The 17,195-nt window shown below is 37.2% G+C and overlaps 1 protein-coding gene across 1 annotated transcript in view; it reads left to right on the top strand.

Annotated features, from left to right (window-relative positions):
• The window catches only part of MIPEP (mitochondrial intermediate peptidase), a 71,021-nt gene that overhangs the window by 36,929 nt on the left and 16,897 nt on the right, over positions 1–17,195 (top strand). Inside the window, exons 15-16 of the mRNA XM_050332090.1 lie at positions 3,858–3,932; positions 9,299–9,418. Of these exons, the coding sequence (XP_050188047.1) occupies positions 3,858–3,932; positions 9,299–9,418 (195 nt within the window). The remainder of the gene's footprint in view (positions 1–3,857; positions 3,933–9,298; positions 9,419–17,195) is intronic.

Here is a 17,195-nt window from a genome sequence, read left to right as displayed (position 1 = left end):
GTCAAGCCATACCAAAGTGAGGTCACTATAGTGTTTAAGCAAACAATCTGGTGCTTGAGTACCATTCTGTATCACTGCATTTGTGGGTTTAATTTCATTTGTTAAGTGCGCAGATACGTGGTAGGTCTGAGCTAAATCATTTTAAGCTTGTGTGTCTTTGGAGGCTCTCTTGAACAAAGGCCAGCGTTTCAGCTGTTCAAGTTTGAACTGAGTTCATTTTTCACAGAGATGGAATTACAAAGACAGTATTGTATTAGCATGATTACAAGAGTAAGCCCACAGATAGTAAACAATTGTAATGTATTGCAGTTACTACAAAACAGTAAGGAGTTAAGAGTGCTTTGGGACACAGGGAATTCTGTTCTTTTAGCTACCATGAAAAACATGCTGAGAAATTCATTCCAAGACCTTCAAATTACTTAACAGACAAGGATGGAAAAGTGGAACCCAAAGTAAAGCATGTAATATTTAAATTTAAAAAATTGAATGGTTATACAATTAATAGAGTTGTAGCCAAAGCTCTGTGAAGACTGTCCTTCTTTTAGAAGGAGGATGACTGTTCTGGTTTTATCCAAGAGCTCGTCTTTTAGGATAAGTAAAATACTCTTGCTGATAGTTTTTTTTTTTCTTCATTCAACTGCTTATCAACATGCTATGTGAGATTGTAATGAAGAAAAGGAAGGGTTTCTATTGCCTGAAACAGTACATCTTCCTGAGTTCAAGACCTCAGCATATCTGTGTGCATGTCATTCACAGAAACATACCTTAGAGAGTAGTAGCAATCTTTGAAAAACCCTCTGGAGTAAAATTTTGCTTCCCTGAAATCTTAAGTATTAAGATCCCAAAGGTATTTTGGGAAAAAATAAGTGATCTCTTTATCATTCTTTCAATTTAATCTAATTTTGGCAATGTTTTTCTGGTGCCAAATTCTGCTTGCCTTGTGAATTATGATCACAATATCATCTTTGAGCCAGATTAGCAATACTGATAGATTTAAAGAAAATAAATTTACATCTTTCTCTAGTGCTTTTTTGTCAATGTGTTGTCATAAGAATGATTTGTACTTTTCTGCTGATTTTAACCTGTTAAACAGTAGAGCTTGCTTTTCAAGACACAGTTGGATTGACATTGTTTCTTTGACTTCATTCGTATGAGTACAAAAAAAGTTCACAAAATTTTCTTAGAGTCTCCTGGTAAAACTACTTTTATTTTACTTGGTCTCTAGAAGGTGGTGCTAAGACATCTCCCGTGCAAAGAGATTTTAGTACATTATTAATGTTCCTTCTGTGTCTCCCTTCAGGAGTTCAATTTAGAATGGGATGCTTGTAGCAGAACATAGGGGAGAAATCGAGGAATGCAGATTCTGCCTTTTCAGCAGTCTTCTGTGGCTTGAGGTCAGCTCTTTGCAGTACAGTCAAAAGAAGACAAGACTCTCCTGGGTCGAGAGTGTAAGAAATGTTTAGCTCTGAACTAAGAATTAGACCAGCTTCAATTGTTTCTTGAGGAGGGCTGGATGTGACCAACTCTCCCAGGGAGTGTATAAAGTCTGGCTGCATCGCAGAACCTTGCTGCTCTGTGCCCCAGTGAACTGCAGACTTGGATTTCCCAATTCATTTGGGGATCTGTGGGACTGTGGTTTACGAAAACGCCAGTGAAACAAGTTTTTGCACTTTTCGTTGTATTTATTTTTTGTACCAATGAAAGCCTGTGCACTTAACTTCCTCTTGCCATCATTTAATATAGATGAAATATAAAATTAAAAATCCATTATGTTGAAAGAGTTGGTTTGACCTTACTGGTAGGAGTGCTCTTGGCTTTAACACTCTTAAATTATAACTTTGTAAAATATACATATTTGCTGTTGCCAAGCTTTTGGTTGTTCAGGTTTTTTAACCCTGACAACTTAAAATTTAAGAGTTCCATCCAGTTTTCTCATACTTTGCTGTATCCAAAACACAGGTATCCCTAAAAGAAGTTGATTTTGTTTAATTCCACATTGCACTACTTGAATAGGAAAAGAAACCATCCATAAAGCTGCCAAAACTTGCTTATAGGTTTGGTGCTTAACAGAGTTTGTTTGAAATTCTGTGGGTTTCCTTAGACAAGGGTTTTTTGCATGGCAGCTGAAACCGTGTTATTGGAAATCCAGATGTACTTTAGTTCCAAGATGAAAAGGCATTGAAGGTCATACCTCACTCTGTGTAGAAGGGTGAGACAAGAGATATTCATAAAACAAGGAGAAAAATTGTCCAACCAAAATCCTTTTTACCATTTGCAATTTTATTTTTACTTTGCTTCCTACCTTACTAAATTTTCTACAGAATTCAGTAGTATTTTGAACAACAATAAAACTAGTATGGAACCTCAGGATAGTCAGCTACTAACATCCTTGTTATTATGTATTACTACTGCCTTTTTACTCTTACCTTAGTAGTTCAAAATCATACGGAATTTGAAACAATACAAATACAAAAATGCAGTTTTTGTATTTGTGAAGGGTAGTATTGGCCCAACAAGGATATACTGCAGGACAGGCTTCATGTTTGTTGGTTCATGTGTTGAAATTTAAAAGCTGTGCACATATATGACAGGCAAAATAGTGGATGTTGTTCTATACCATTCTTGTCCCAGCTAACTTTTGACTTGGAGAAGAGGTTAAAAGCGTTAGCAAGTACTGCATAAAACAGCCATGCAACTGCAGAGTTTTTCTTACCTACTTCAAGTTCCAGATTTGATAGAGTTAATTGATAATATTTTCTTCACTTATGTGTAACTTCTCTAGAGCTGAATTTTTTTTTCTGTGAACATTGTTTGTCTTGAAGTCATATAATTTGCACAGAATCTAAACATATGGCTCTGCCATATCTATAGACTTTCTTGTATTATTTCTTAAACATTGTAACACACTATGAAAGCCTAGGTATCATTTTAGAGTCCAGTGTAATAGCAAGCATCCATATTACATTATACAACTTGTAGTACCTTCCTTAATATTTTAGCAAGAACCCAGTTATTTTATCCATATTTAATTTGTTTGGTTAAGGAAGCTGCTAGCAAAAAAAGAAAAAAAAAAAAAAAGTTTGCTAGGAAGCTTCAGGAAATGGTGGAAGAAGTATAAGGTCAAGGATTCATATGCAGATATTCTTAAAAATCTGGCATTAAAATGTCTTTAAATATACTTCTAAACATATGGATGGAAAATCAAAAAGAGTTTGCGTAATGACTTGAAAAGTGTCTGGGACTTTCAACATGTGGTGGCATGGATAATTTTATTGCCATAGATGTGGAATAAATTCAACTTTGTTAAAAATTGCAGATGGTAGATATTTACATAGTTCAGTATGACTAAATATTTTTGTGTGGGTATGGTAGAATGTCTGATGCTGTCTGAGTTGAAGTTATGAAAACTTGGCCAGCTCAGTGTTATGAGTTATGTGGGCCTCTGTATAAATCCAAGTAAATGCTGCTCAAAAATCAACAGGAGAATTTGTTACAGTATCTGCTTCTGAGGATTAGACAAAGTGATCTGGGGGGGGCTTTAACTGCTCCAATCTGTTCTTTATCTCTAAAGATAGGAATAACATTTTTAACAGGCATATAAGGGAATATGGCATCAATTTATAGAAAAAGAGACACAGTGATTTCTCCATTGCTATGTAAATTACTGCTGATATCTTAATTGACTGTTTAATGCTTTGCTCCGCAGATGAGATTTCCTTCTTCAAATGCAAAGTACTTCAAATGTGTTTTTATTACCATCAAGTTTTTTTGTATCCTCAGCCTCTTCTAGTAATTAGCATCCTGTTTACTAATGTATAACAGTTCTAACTGTGATCTGAACTTTTTTTTAATTCAAGCCACTGCCAAAAAACATGGTGTCAAGACTGTGTGAGTCCAAAAAGGTGTGTGCTGCAGCTGATATGCAACTCCAGGTATGTTCTTTGCATTCTAGTTTCTACTCTCTATTCAGAACTTAAAGAACATATTTTAGTTCTTATAATTTTACCAAATTTTAATTTTAATGTAGACACATTATCTGTTTTTCTCTTAATTGTCATGTTTGTTTTTCTGAACACCTTCTGTGCTGTCTGCTTAAAGCTAAATGCCTAAATCTGTAGGAAAATATAATGAAACCCATAGCTTTGAAAATTGTTAGATTATCAGATTTCCCAAATGTGTTTTAAGATTGAATTTTTGAATTAATGGAATCATTTAAGGAGAACTTGAAGTAAAGGAAGTGTTGGATACCTGGGATCATTCAAATGTAACAGGATTGTAGGCCACCTCAGAAAAATCAAAACAGCATGTTTGTTTACTGCAATGTGATTTGAGCTGGTGTTTAGGTGAGATAACTCTGCTAGTACCTTAGTAAGGTTTAGTTATTGTTTTTGAGATGTGGAAAGAAACAAATTTAAAGATCAGATTTTTGTAATTTTTCACTTTGAGGACTTCCCAAATGATCGCAACCCTATCTACAAACATGAGTTGCATTGGTTAACTGAAGTTGATCTAAAAGAAAAACTCAGTTAAATATTGTCAGTTTGCTCTGTGCAGTTATTTGAAGGGATTTAAAATTAATCAGAAGTCTGGAGTGTGGGCCTGTAAATTGTACACGTCAGTTACACTAATCAAAACCAGACTGAACAGTGTTTTCAGTGTATGTATGTGTTTTTCATTGGTTAAACCCAATGGACTTTTGAATTATGCTTTCAGTGCAGTGCTGGCTGTCAGCAGCCAGGGTTGGCTGAGCAGGTGTCAACAAGGAGAGTGCTGTCTGTGGCTGTACCTCTGTGACAACCAAAATAAACCTGCACCCTCTCTGCAGGTCTGATTTTGAAATGCACACTCCTGGCTTTGAAAGATTCTTATAGAGAGATCTGATAATCTAGAAAGAATGTGGACAAGAATATAAATAGTTCATATAGGAGGTTTTTATTTGGGGTAAAAAAATTCTGGATGGAAATAAAATTTGTGCTGCAAATGCTTAATTGTGGACCTGTATTCATGAGTGCACAACACATTAGTAACCACTAAAGTGATGCTCAGGTCCTTTCACGTGTGCCCATTCTTTCCTGGTGTGTCCATCCATAACAGCTATGTATAGATTTGACAGATTTCCTTTCAGCTTTTAATATGTATTTGCTATAATCTTGTCAAAATTGACAGTGGAGGCTAAATGGGCTTGTATACCAAGAACACTGTAAGTTGCAGATATATTTACAAGTGACATGGCCTCCCTGTCCTGGGGTGCGAGAGACGGCACATTCCAAAAGGAGAGGTCATTGCATCAGGTGCTCGCGTTAGGCTGCACAGTCTGCCTGCTGCTGTTGGCCCTCAGCTGCTTTTGGGGCCCCTGTAGGATCTGCCTTGGAGTGACTCCACACCCCATGGCTTAAGAAATGGGGAGACAACACCCACTGCTGGTGGGCTCAGATTCCTATGGGTGCCTAATGATTGACTGGTGCTGGCAATGATGCAGTGATTAAGCAGGCTGCTTGCCCTCAAATTACTCTTGTGTAACTAATGTTCAACCCCTTTCAACTCATGCCAAATGACCACAATGCCACACTGAATAGTATTATTAATTTCCTACATTCAGCACTATGTTTTTGGAGATTCCAAATATAAAACCTGCAGAAGTGTGCACTTGTTTCAACGAAACAGACGGCAGGGCTGTTCTGTTTATTAATTCAGAAAAATGTCCCAGAGAAGTTGACTGCATGGCAGATATAAAGCTAATACATACCTTTATAGAAGTACATACTGTTACTCATACAGATTTAGAAGTATAATAATTAATTGAAGAAAAATATCTTTTAGTCTACAGTTGCTGAAGTATATATGTGCTACTGCTAGTGTATATACCTGAAAAAACTGTGAATGATCATTCTAATACCTTTCCTTCAGACTTTGCAAAGACTATATTTTATCTTGATGACTAGATGCTACGTAAGCCATATTTGACCTTTAAAAGAAGGAAAAATGCTAAAAAATATTCCATCACTACAGAAAACAGCTGAAGGTTTTTTGTGATCTGTTCAGAAAATAAGTCTATTGGCATGTGAGAATAAGAAATGTTGCTGCTTTTTCTTAACTATGATACCTCTGAATTTTCTTTTAGGTCGTGTAATCAGTTATTCAGGAGGAAAGATAGGAGAGTTCATGCACCTTCTCCTAAGGCTTTTGCCAGGCAGATTGAGTCCCACAGTCTTTCAGTCAGTAGTAACTTACTGGAAAATGCCTAAGTGTTTACATATAAATGCTATTAAGCAGACAAGGAGTAGAAAGAACTGGAATCAATTGAAACTAATAAATACCAATGTAAGTGCAAAATAGACAGTATGAAGATAGATAACTATTCGTTGACCTTTTTAGAAAAGTGTTTTACTGAAATTGAAAATAATTTTCTAGCTACTGCTTAATATTAACTTGCTCCTCAGCAGTATCACCTAAAATCCTGTGGTCCTGGGATGTGTCTCCCTTTCCCATTTCAAAGGCCTGTGTAAACACACAGAGCTGTGGTTTGTAGATGGGAATGCTTATGGGTATAAAGTTCATCCAAGTTTATTTCCAGGGATGGGGTTTTTTTAACTGTGCTGTCCAGGTGGTCTGGCTCTTAGCTTTCTTCCCACACTTTACATGTGCCAGGATCAAGGGAAAGCTTATAGCTGACTTCAGTGACTCATTTCCCTACCACCACATTGTTCTTTAGGCTGTCCATTTCTCTGGCCTTCAACTGACATTTCCTCACTTCCTAGCTGTGAGTTGAGTTCCACCTTTGACTGCAAACTACTTGACCCTCAGTGTCACTTTGGAGAAGGTCCACTGCCGTGCAGTCCTCTCCATCTTGTGAGGAACACTGAGGAGTAACTGCAAATTGGTCCTAACAAAGCTGAGAGATAGGTAAAAGAGAATAAAGGTTGTGCTGAAGCTGAATGCTAAAATCTGTTGTGGGATGCTGAGGTTCCTGTTTGGTTTGGGTTTTTTAGAGAGGAGAGGGAAGTCAGTGTGAAATAACTGCTGCAGAGTCACAAAAGTCAAAGACCTAGGGTGACGGGAGAAAGTGAGCTTCTTAGGACTGTTACATCAAGTAATTTTCAGGTCTATTCCTGTTACTTACTGTTGGTCATATTCTCAGTCACCCTGCTGTAGCTTTTGTTAAACTATGTTAAATGGGATTCTAGAGACCAGCTCTGAGGATGAGAAGTATTAGCAAAGGCATTGTAAAACCTCTTTCTCTTCTAAGATAAGAGTAAAAAAATTATAGTTTCTACAGTCCAGTGTAGGTTTATCTTTAGATTTTTAGTTTTTCACATTATCAGTATAATGATGGAAAATTTAAAAAGACCCCTGCAAAATTTCAATTTCAAGAAGTAATGTACTCATTATTGTTTGGCATTTGGTGTTGCATCTTCATGGAGATAGCCTCTGAGCAGTTACTTGCTGCCTGCTCTGGGTTTGTAGAGGAGTGATGTTGAGTGCTTGCATGTCTTGTTCAGTGTTGCTATCTAGAACACAGAACTTAAAATGCCACTAATGGGTGATTATGCAAGTTTAGTCTTACTGACCTCTTTTTTCCTCATTAGCCATGTAGGAAGCAAGCAGGAAATCTAGGAGTAGCTCCTGCAAGTCATGGCTTATTCACCCCTCTCCTTATAACCCTCTCTTTTTTTTTTTTTTTTTTAATCAATTTTCACATTTATCATTTGTCAAGAGACACTGTCAAAGGATTTATCCGCATTCAGTATGTTAGAACACAGCTTATTCAAACAGAAGGAATATAATCCTTTAGAAACAGTCACAATTTTGGTGAAAACACATTTTGCATCCAGAGCAAATAAAATACATGGTGAATTTGGATAAATTATTAATGAGTTCAGAATGGTTTGTACTCAGATTTCATAATAAAGAATCTTTTCAGAGGTTGAGGGGCTTGTGTTACTCAGATCACATAAAACATCCAAACAACTTTTTCTCCATAAATTTCATGGTTATAATTCCTGGAAGAGTGTATTTATGTCATTGGGGATGGCATTGCAGTGTCCTTCTTGGGAGTGTGACTGGGACTGAATCTCTAGCCAAGTATTTGCTTCATTCCTTGCACAAAAGCTTTTTGAGGCTCCCTACTGTCAATATTCCTGTGAAGTGGGCCTACCACAGGATGGCCTGAACTGAACTCTTCCCTTAAATATCTGGATCCATCAAACTTCTCAAAAATATCTGGTGTTGCACAGCAGTAGGTGTCCTCTTTTTCTGTCTTTCCTGCACTTCTGCAGAATAGGAAATCTTCATATTAAAAAAAAAAAAAAAGCTGCACTTATTTTCAGTGATGGCACACACAGAGCCTTAGCCCTGTCTTCTGTCCATGCCTGTCTTATGTTTGCTGTTCAAGTGCCAGATACTCTACTTTGCTGTTTTTGCTTGAAAAGTCATTTTATTTGTGCTGCTGTCCAATCTCCAGACACCTCAGTAATTTAGTCATGCACCTGCTTTCTGTTGTAGCTCACATGCTTCTACCTAAAAATTGCCTGTGAAGCAGCTCTTACATCTGGCAAAATACCCTCCTGGTGCAGTGTGATCTCAGGCTAAGCTTGCACTCTAGCAGTTCATTGCTCAGATGGTGAGAGCTAAAACAAAGGAAAAAAGTCTGCCTTAGTACTACGTTGTTCAAAGGCTCTAGCAGAAACTCTGTAGCATCAGCAGCTCCATGTAGTGGGCAGGGTGCTTTTAAGTCAAAGGTTGGACTTGATGATCTTGGAGGTCTCTTCCAACCTCAGTGATTCTGTTATTCAGTAATTCTTATGTTCACTGCCCAGGCTGTAACTTGCCCCTGCAGGTGTGAAGTGCTCTCATGGCTGCATGCACACATCTTGAAATAGTTTATTTTGCTCTGTCCACTCCAATAACTTTAAAATAATTCAAATAACTTAAAAATAGTTTTGGGGTTTTTTTAAATTAAATATCTTCAAAAATACTCTTTTTGAAAAGGGAAATCACTGGAGGGCTTTAGGGACAGGTCCTAATTTATTTTAAAATGCAGACCATTTAGTACTACCAGTGTTCTAAGAGACCTAAACATGGATTTATGATAAGTCATGATGGTGGTGGTTGGTGTCCTCCAAAAACCTATTTCTCTCCTTGTGCGTTATACTAAAAATAGAAGATTTACAAAACCATATAAATTTAAACTCTTCACTCTCCCTAGTCCCATCCCTCACACTCTTTTCTATTTGTCTTTTTTGGTTTTTCAAATGCCAACGCCATGTGCCAAAGACAAACATGTATTTTATTTCTTCAGGTGTTTTATGCTGTCTTGGACCAAATCTACCATGGTAAACACCCTCTAAAAAAGTCAACCACAGAAATTTTGAAGGAGACACAGGAGAAGGTTTATGGTTTGCCATATGTACCCAATACAGTAAGTAGAAATAGAATAACTGTGTGAACTACCTTTTCTTTGATAGCACATTAATACCCCTACCTCTCCCCGACCCTTGCCTCACACACTTACGTGTTTGTTGTTGTACTGTTATATTGAAAGAGTTTTCTTTCTTTTAGTCACTTTATCCAGAGGGTATGGTACTGGAAATTTTCAGCTAAAAATCAATATTTAAATGATGTACTTGTTTTTTTACAGGTGTAGCCTTGTTGTGGTGAACTTCGTTACTTTGCTTTTCATTTTCTTACTAAAGCACTGGAAACAATATATTGGAAAGAGTTTATTCTAGCTTTTCAAAGGGCTGTTTATAAAAGGCAACAAATCACTGTACTGCATGTTGGTGTTTGTGTACTGTCAGTGTCAGCATGAGAGTAAGTGTGAAGTAGGACTTGGAAGTGAGTTTTTTTACTGTATTGGTGTGAGCTTTGTCATGTCATTTATCCTTTCATGTGGTATCTGAAAATGTAAAAGCCTTGAGTTCTATTGAGCTATGTAATTTTTGATCTTCATCATGACTAATCATGCATTTGTTCTGTACTTCATGTGGCAGCCAAAGGTGCAGTTTTCATAGATGATAATCACAGGATTTCCTGGTCTGTCTGAAACTGAATTCCTACTAGGAACATGGCCCCCCCAGTCACTCTTTGACAGTTTTGTCAGAATACCCAAAAGCTTTTTCTGCTTTCTGCTTCTCATAAAATGTACTTTTCTCCTTAGCAAAATGTGCTGTTTGTTCTCTCAGAAGGGTGTTAGGAGATCCATTTCCTCATCGAAAGTATGTTACTACTGCTGACCTGGCAGAGCCACAGAAGCAGAAGCGAGGTATCTTCAGAGTAGGATACCTGACTTCTTAGCATTTTTGTGAATGTTATTTCACACTGTTCTTCCACAGGTGTTAGTTATCTGATAAATGGAAAAGTACTTGGCTTTGAAAGTTAGCCCATGTTTTTGTTCCATTTAAAGTTATTTTAATTTAGCTGTTACCTTCAAAAGATTGTAACATCTTATAGTGAGGCTATGATTATTATGAAGTGTGACAGCAAGTTTTGACCTGGAGCTTTATCCTAGTAGAATACACTGTAAACTTTTGAATTGTCAGAAAGCTTGTGTTTACATTTTATTGAATGTAGAATTAGTGTCAAGGACCAGTCAAGAACTGTAATACAGTTTAGATTTCAGTAAAACATAATAAAAAATTGCATTAGGATAACATTGGTGCTCTGTTGAGTAATTAAAGTCGTAATTTGTCTTGCTATCCTTTGCTGTTCTTTCTTCCAAACTTAAGATATGCTTGCAGTTTAATTTGTAGTCCAGGTAAAAAAATAAAAGCCTTGAAAGTGAAAGTTGGAGCTTTTAAGCAAAGAGAATATATTTCTTCCTTTCTTTTGATTTCAGAGGTAGACACTGAAATACAGCAAGAGAGACCAGGTTTTATTTTTATCTGTCATTTGTCTAGGTACAAAGATGACTGGCAGAGAAAACATAATATTTTGATTATTTTATTTTTATTTGTTCTCTATACATTTAGATTCAGTTATTAATTGCTACGTCAGGCTTGTATATATTAAGTTAGTCATGTTGGGTAAAAGTAGCTCTTCCTTAGTGAAGATCTTAACTGCATTAATGTGGTTTTTCTGTAGTATCACTGTCTGTCAGGGCTGCAAGCATCCATTATTATCTCTTTCTGATAAACCTTAATTCCCTCTTACTGCTCTTGACAGGCAAGTAAACTTAGTAAATATCCTCTGAATGTACTTGGACGTCAATCTTACTGGGCAGATTCATTTTCTAAAGTAGAGCCACAGCATATATCTTCAGCAGATGAATTCCTGTCATTCTTGGGCACAGGCTCAGATAATAGGACAATTTGCTTGCATCTTTTTGTTACAGTACTTTCAAAATGAGACATATAAACTTCATCTGATAAGTAAATGCTGATGTGCCTGTGTGGTGATACCTATTTAAGGTAAACCTAAGCATCAACCTCAGCAAATACTGTGTGTTATGTGCCAGCAGTAGGAGGGATAGTGCAAAAACAGTCCTGTTGAAGTCTATATTTAAATAGGTTTTACAGGCATTTGGGTTGGCATTGCATGCAGTAGTATTTACATTGGCTGTGTTGATATCGACAGTCTGAGAAGCTGGTGCCACATGCAAGGCAGAAAGGAAGTCAGATGGAAGCACAGAGAAACAGCACTCCACAGGACTTTGTTTTTCTAAATAATGCAAATCTCAGTTTCTGTCTAGCCATTGCTTATCTGTTCAGAAGTACACAGGGTTTACTGCTATCTCCTGGAGGACAAAATTCCACTGGGATTTCATTGCTCTATTACTGAATCTGGAAGCTTACAATTGCCAGGCAGGGGGCAAGGAAATGTATCTGCCTGTTTTTGTAGTGTCTGGCAGTTTTGCTGCCAGAGGAGATTTTTGTTACTGAGTTTGGAAAATGAATAGAAATTGTGCACAGATTGGATTCTTGAGTACTTCTGATATCTTTAAAAAGCAACCAGTCTTCCTTTTGACTCTAAGAAAACCAGGTAAACCAAATAATAATGCCCACACTTTTTCCAACCTCTTCTTCCTGAATGTACTTGGTGTCAAAATTTGTGCACTATGGGGAATTCACTACTCTACTTTTGTTCCAAACTTTTCTTCAAATTATAGCTTATTTGTCATCTCTTGTGAAGTCAGTTTTCATTTACTATGGCCTACCTTGTTGTTGATAACACTGTCTGCTTTTAGAGTGTCTCCCTGTGTCTTTTCTACCTTTCTCTCCATGAGGGCCAGAGAGGCTTTTAAAAATCGGGTATCGGGTGACCCTTTGATCAACCTGAGACTTGATCAAAGTTTCTCCCCATGAGCTGTTGCTTAGTCCCCTCCTGTCCCTCAAGTTCAGACTTGAAAGTTACTTTCCTTTGAGACAGTCATCAAATCTTAATGATATGCCATTGTTAGTACTGCGCCAAGCATAATAATTCCTATCTCCTGCTGTGGGTTTTGGTTCAATATTGTAACAAAAAATGACACATAGGGTAAACAGGTTCTGCAATGATAGTGGAGTTTGCAGCCTCCTGCAGTTATAGGAAAGAGCTCTCAGTAATGAAGTGGTTTTACAATAAACACCAACTGCCCAGGTCATCATACCTGGGCATCCTAACATTTCCTTTGTGAATTAGTTTGAGCTATTGATTCTTATGCTCAGAAAGTTATTAAGGACTTCCATATTAATTGGCTGTCCATTGTAGTAACCTTTTGTGATGTGGAAGTTTGGTGAGAGATACTGGTTTGACTTGTGACTGTGAGGAAAAATGGTTTTGAAGGGTAAGGCACAGTGAACCTGGATTCTTTCTTACATCACTTCCAAATAGTCCGTTTTGCATTTTTTAAAATTACATGGTCTTCTGAAACCGAAGCGTTTTCTTCCAGAAACAGATGAATTTCTTGTGTGGTACTTGAATACAAAGTACAATGTTGGAATTAACCCACACACGTCATTATAATTACATTTGATAGGAGGCAACATGTTGGTATGTAGGGAGCCTTTGATATTTTTTGGAACACTGAATAATTTGCTATATACCTTTTTGCTTTAGCATATAAAAATACATCTTAGTTCAGAAGAACCACCTTTACTGATATCCTAAAATGTGCATCAGGTTACAGGTTTAATTATGGTTATATACTTTTGTCCAGAGTACAGGTTTCTTTGGCAGCATGAGAAGTTCCTAATGGCCTATGGTTGATAGTGTTTGGAGAAACCAAAACACCTGTGAAACCAAATATGTTAGCCAACCAAGTTTGCCAACAGAAGACAAAGCAGGTATTGTAAGAGATACCCTAGAGGGAAGAAGTGTATGAAAAATAGTGTATCACCAATGTAGTTGTTAGTTGTCTTCTTCCTGCAGCTGGGAGGACTCTGCCCAGACAGGGATCCTGACCTTGGAAGGCACCATTCTAGGTCCTTGTCTTAACTTGCTGTGGTTGTGTCTGTCGTGTTCCTGACAAAGGAAATCAATGGATGAGATGCAACCTAACACTTGGAATACTTGCTTAGGGAGGCTGTTAGGCACTACAGGAAGATGTGGCTTGCCATGGGTGCTGAGAATACAAGGATTTCATTAACAGGGCTCATGCAAAGACATCCGGGTGATTGGTTGGCTGAAGAGAAGTTAATGTCAATAGACAGAACTAGCTTTCCTGCCAACAGAAAATAGTTTTTGCATCACAAATGGTCACCATGAGCCAAAGACACCTCTTTTGTTGTTATTGAAGAACACCTGAGTGCAAAAGAGTAGCTGTATGCTTCATTTTTCCTTCTTAGGAGCCTTTTCTTAGGAGTTTGAAGGTGACAAGACTTCATGCTTAGCTGTGTTAGGTAAGCCAGAGGCCACAAATGGAGACTTGATTTCTGAAGTTCAGTTTTCTGCTGATTGTGATCACTCTCAGTAGTGGTGCTGCAGTGAAGAGGAAAGTATAGTTTTAACAGGCTTATTCCTCAGCCTACTGAGGGCTGGCTGGCAGTTTGAATTAAGTATCTTTATACAGAATCTGCCATCTGTGTCCTTGTGTCGTCTGTTGTCTTAGGATTTCTTGTTAGGTTTTTGAGGTGACTACTAATGTGCAGTTGTAACTCTGTTTCTGCATAAAATTTCATGTGAATATCACTGAGATAGATAAAAAGAGTAAATAGACTGAGCAAGCAATGAGGCAGCTGTCTTAAAATAAATAAGTGATAACCCTTAACCTCTGACAGTAAAAGTGGTTTTGAATTCTGAAAACTTTACTCAAGTGGTGAACATAAATCTTAAAATTATTGGTAAGGAATGCTAAGTAGTGGCTGCCTATTAAATTTTAAACTGTAACTTAATTTCATATTTACTTTATCTAAAACCTTCCCAAATTTGTTTTAGATTTATTGAGTTAAACCTTAGAACCTAAACAAAACAAAAAGCTAGGTTAAAGGAAATGTAAAAAAGAAGAGCTAAAAGGTAGAATGGGTGCTGTTGGCAAAAAGCTTTTAAAAAAAATAATAGTAGGTGGCGGATGAGGGGACAAAATTTTTGGTGGTAATCAATAAAATGCTAAAAAGAACTGAGCATGAGAAAAAGCCTGTACATTTGAATATCTGAGAAAAGGAGGTTATAAGAAAAGTAGAAGCCATATAAAAGTGTGAAAACCAGAATACAGGATAAGTGCTAATGAACCAAAAGTAAAACTGTGGAAGTTTCAAGCAGCTTAGAAACCAAAACCAGTCATAATGATTAAAAACAATGCATCAGAAAGAGGAAGGCTGCCAGATATTTGCTGGAAGTGGAACATAGCTAAGTATGATGATTCAAAAGACATTATGTAGTTATCCAAGAGACTGAACCAAAGATACAAACTATCCTGATGCAAAAAAGATTTGGCAATAAAGGACCAAGCCCTTTAAAACTTTATTAAGATAATAAAAAATAGAAATTGTTATATGACTAGAGATAATTACCTAAAGAATGCAAGAATTCAGAACAAAAAAGGCTAGAAATGCTGAGTTGCAAAGTGCAAATAGGGCAGGTAATAAAGTTCCATAATTACTGAAGAAGCAAGAGGACAGTGGGAGAAAGAACAATAAATGCCAGAAAAAGCAGCAGTATTCTATACCTCTGCCCCAGTGTTTTTTGAAAAATAAGAGGATTTTGATTAGGCAGGTAATACATACAATTTTTGAGATGGAGAGAAAAAGAACTGAGATTAAGAAATTAAAAAGAGAGAATAACTAGAGTAGATGTAGTCAGGTTGGCAGAATATTTAAGTTTGTTGAAGTAGTCAGTGCCCTGGAAGAATTATCACCACAAACTCATGGAAAAATTGGTAGTGCTATCATGATAACTACTCTTATGAAGGGAGAAGAACTTAGGAACTGTAGACTAATTGCTTGGATTTTGTCAGTCAAGAAGTAGTAGAACCAATTATTAAGCAGCTCATAAGTACAATGAGAGCTCAAAGGTACAAACGAGAACAGTGCACTGAGCAAAATAACCCTGCTTTTGTTGAGAACCACCTGAGATGACAAAAATCCTCTTTCTTCTTAAGACATTGCTTGACCTTGGAAACAGGAAGGAAGTGGCTGGTAGGATAACTCTAGACTTAGCAAGCTTTCTGGCACTTGTAAACATAATTGTACAAACAAACTGTGGATTTATGGCTGAGTCAACACACAGAAAACATGCTGGCAAAGCAGGTGAAGGCTTAGTTTCAGACAGAGACTTGTCTGGGAATTACTGCAGTTCTGTGGTTTTGTTAATGATTTAGATGACAATATATTTACAGTATTTATAGAAGCTCCTTCGGTTGATAAATGTTGCAGAAATTTTGAAAAGTAGAATTTAAATGATCGAAAGAATTTGGATCACTTGTTGTAAATCAACCAAACAGTGCAGAAGACCAGCTTGGCTGAACAGAGGAGTCCTGGTGAAGCTCAGGAGGAAAAAGAAACAGTATGATCTCTAGAAGCAAAGTCAGGCTTTGCAGGAAGAGTACAAAGGTGTGATTTGTTTATCATAAAATCAGAATGGTTTGGGTTGGAAGGGACCTTAATGATCATCTAGTTCCAATCTCCCCACCATGGGCAGGGACACCTTCCACTAGACTAGGTTTCTCAAAGCCCCGTCCAGCCTGACCTTGAGCACCTCTGGGGATGGGGCATCCGCAACATGTTTGGGCAACCTGTTCCAGTGCCCCACCTCCCTTCTTTCAATTTGAAGTCATTCCCCCTGGTTTTATCAGGCCATGTCCTTGGAAAAAATCCCTCTCCAGCTTCTTTAGACCCCTCTCAGTTAGTTCTCTCAGCCTTTATGCAGGGAGAAAACACAAAAGGCCAAAGCTCAATTAGAGTTGAAACTGGCCAGTCTTGTTTCAGATAAGAAGAAGGGCTTTTTAAAGTATGTTATTAGCAAGAGGAGGTCTAAAGAGAACATTGGACCAATACTTGTTGAAGATGGTTGTCTAACTAATGGGGTGAAGAAAAACCAAAGGCATTCAATGCATTTTTTTTTACCTGTCTTTAATAATACTAATAGACCTCAGGTGTCCCGGATCTCAGAGGACCACGAGTGCAGGAACATTGACTTCCTGTTTGTGTACACTGAATGTTTACAAGTCCCTGGGGCCTGATGTGATTCATTGCAGAGTTGTGGCAGAACCCCTCTCACTCATTTACTAAAGGATAGTTTGCATTAGGAAAGCAGTTTAAGTAATAAGTATTTAAACAACCATAAATGCCAAAAGAGCATGCTTTTATTCCTGGGATGCTGTAAAAGAAAATATCTGGGTTTCTAAACCCAGATATGTCTACCTCTTAAAAAGATGTAGCAAAAATGGAAGAAATACAGAGAAGCAGTTTTGTAAAGATAATATTTTTGGAAACATGAAGTATGAGGAAAGCTAAGGAAACTGATTATTTTTTTTTTTACTAACAAAGAGAAAATGTTGTGGGCATGTATGAGTGCGTTGTGGTGAAAACTTTTATGAAAAAAATAATTGGAATTGAGACTGTGATTGTTTCTTATTAGTGAGCAGATAGTAGGAGGGGGAAAATGGTATAATTTACAGCAAATGTTATTATGGTTAGTACCCAATCTTTTAAACTTTTGTCAATTTTTTCCACTCATTTGTTGAAGAGGGAAGCAGACAACCAGTAGATCTTGGATCGCTCTTATAGGCACTGCTGTAGATCACGAAGACTGTTCCATAGTAAAGGAGGAGGGCTTTCATAGAA

Source organism: Myiozetetes cayanensis, unplaced genomic scaffold, assembly GCF_022539395.1.
Source record: "Myiozetetes cayanensis isolate MyiCay16 unplaced genomic scaffold, myiCay2020 scf5-8, whole genome shotgun sequence".
Lineage (NCBI taxonomy): Eukaryota > Metazoa > Chordata > Aves > Passeriformes > Tyrannidae > Myiozetetes > Myiozetetes cayanensis.
The sequence above is the reverse complement of the archived record's forward strand: the minus strand, read 5'-3'. Positions and strand labels throughout refer to the sequence as shown.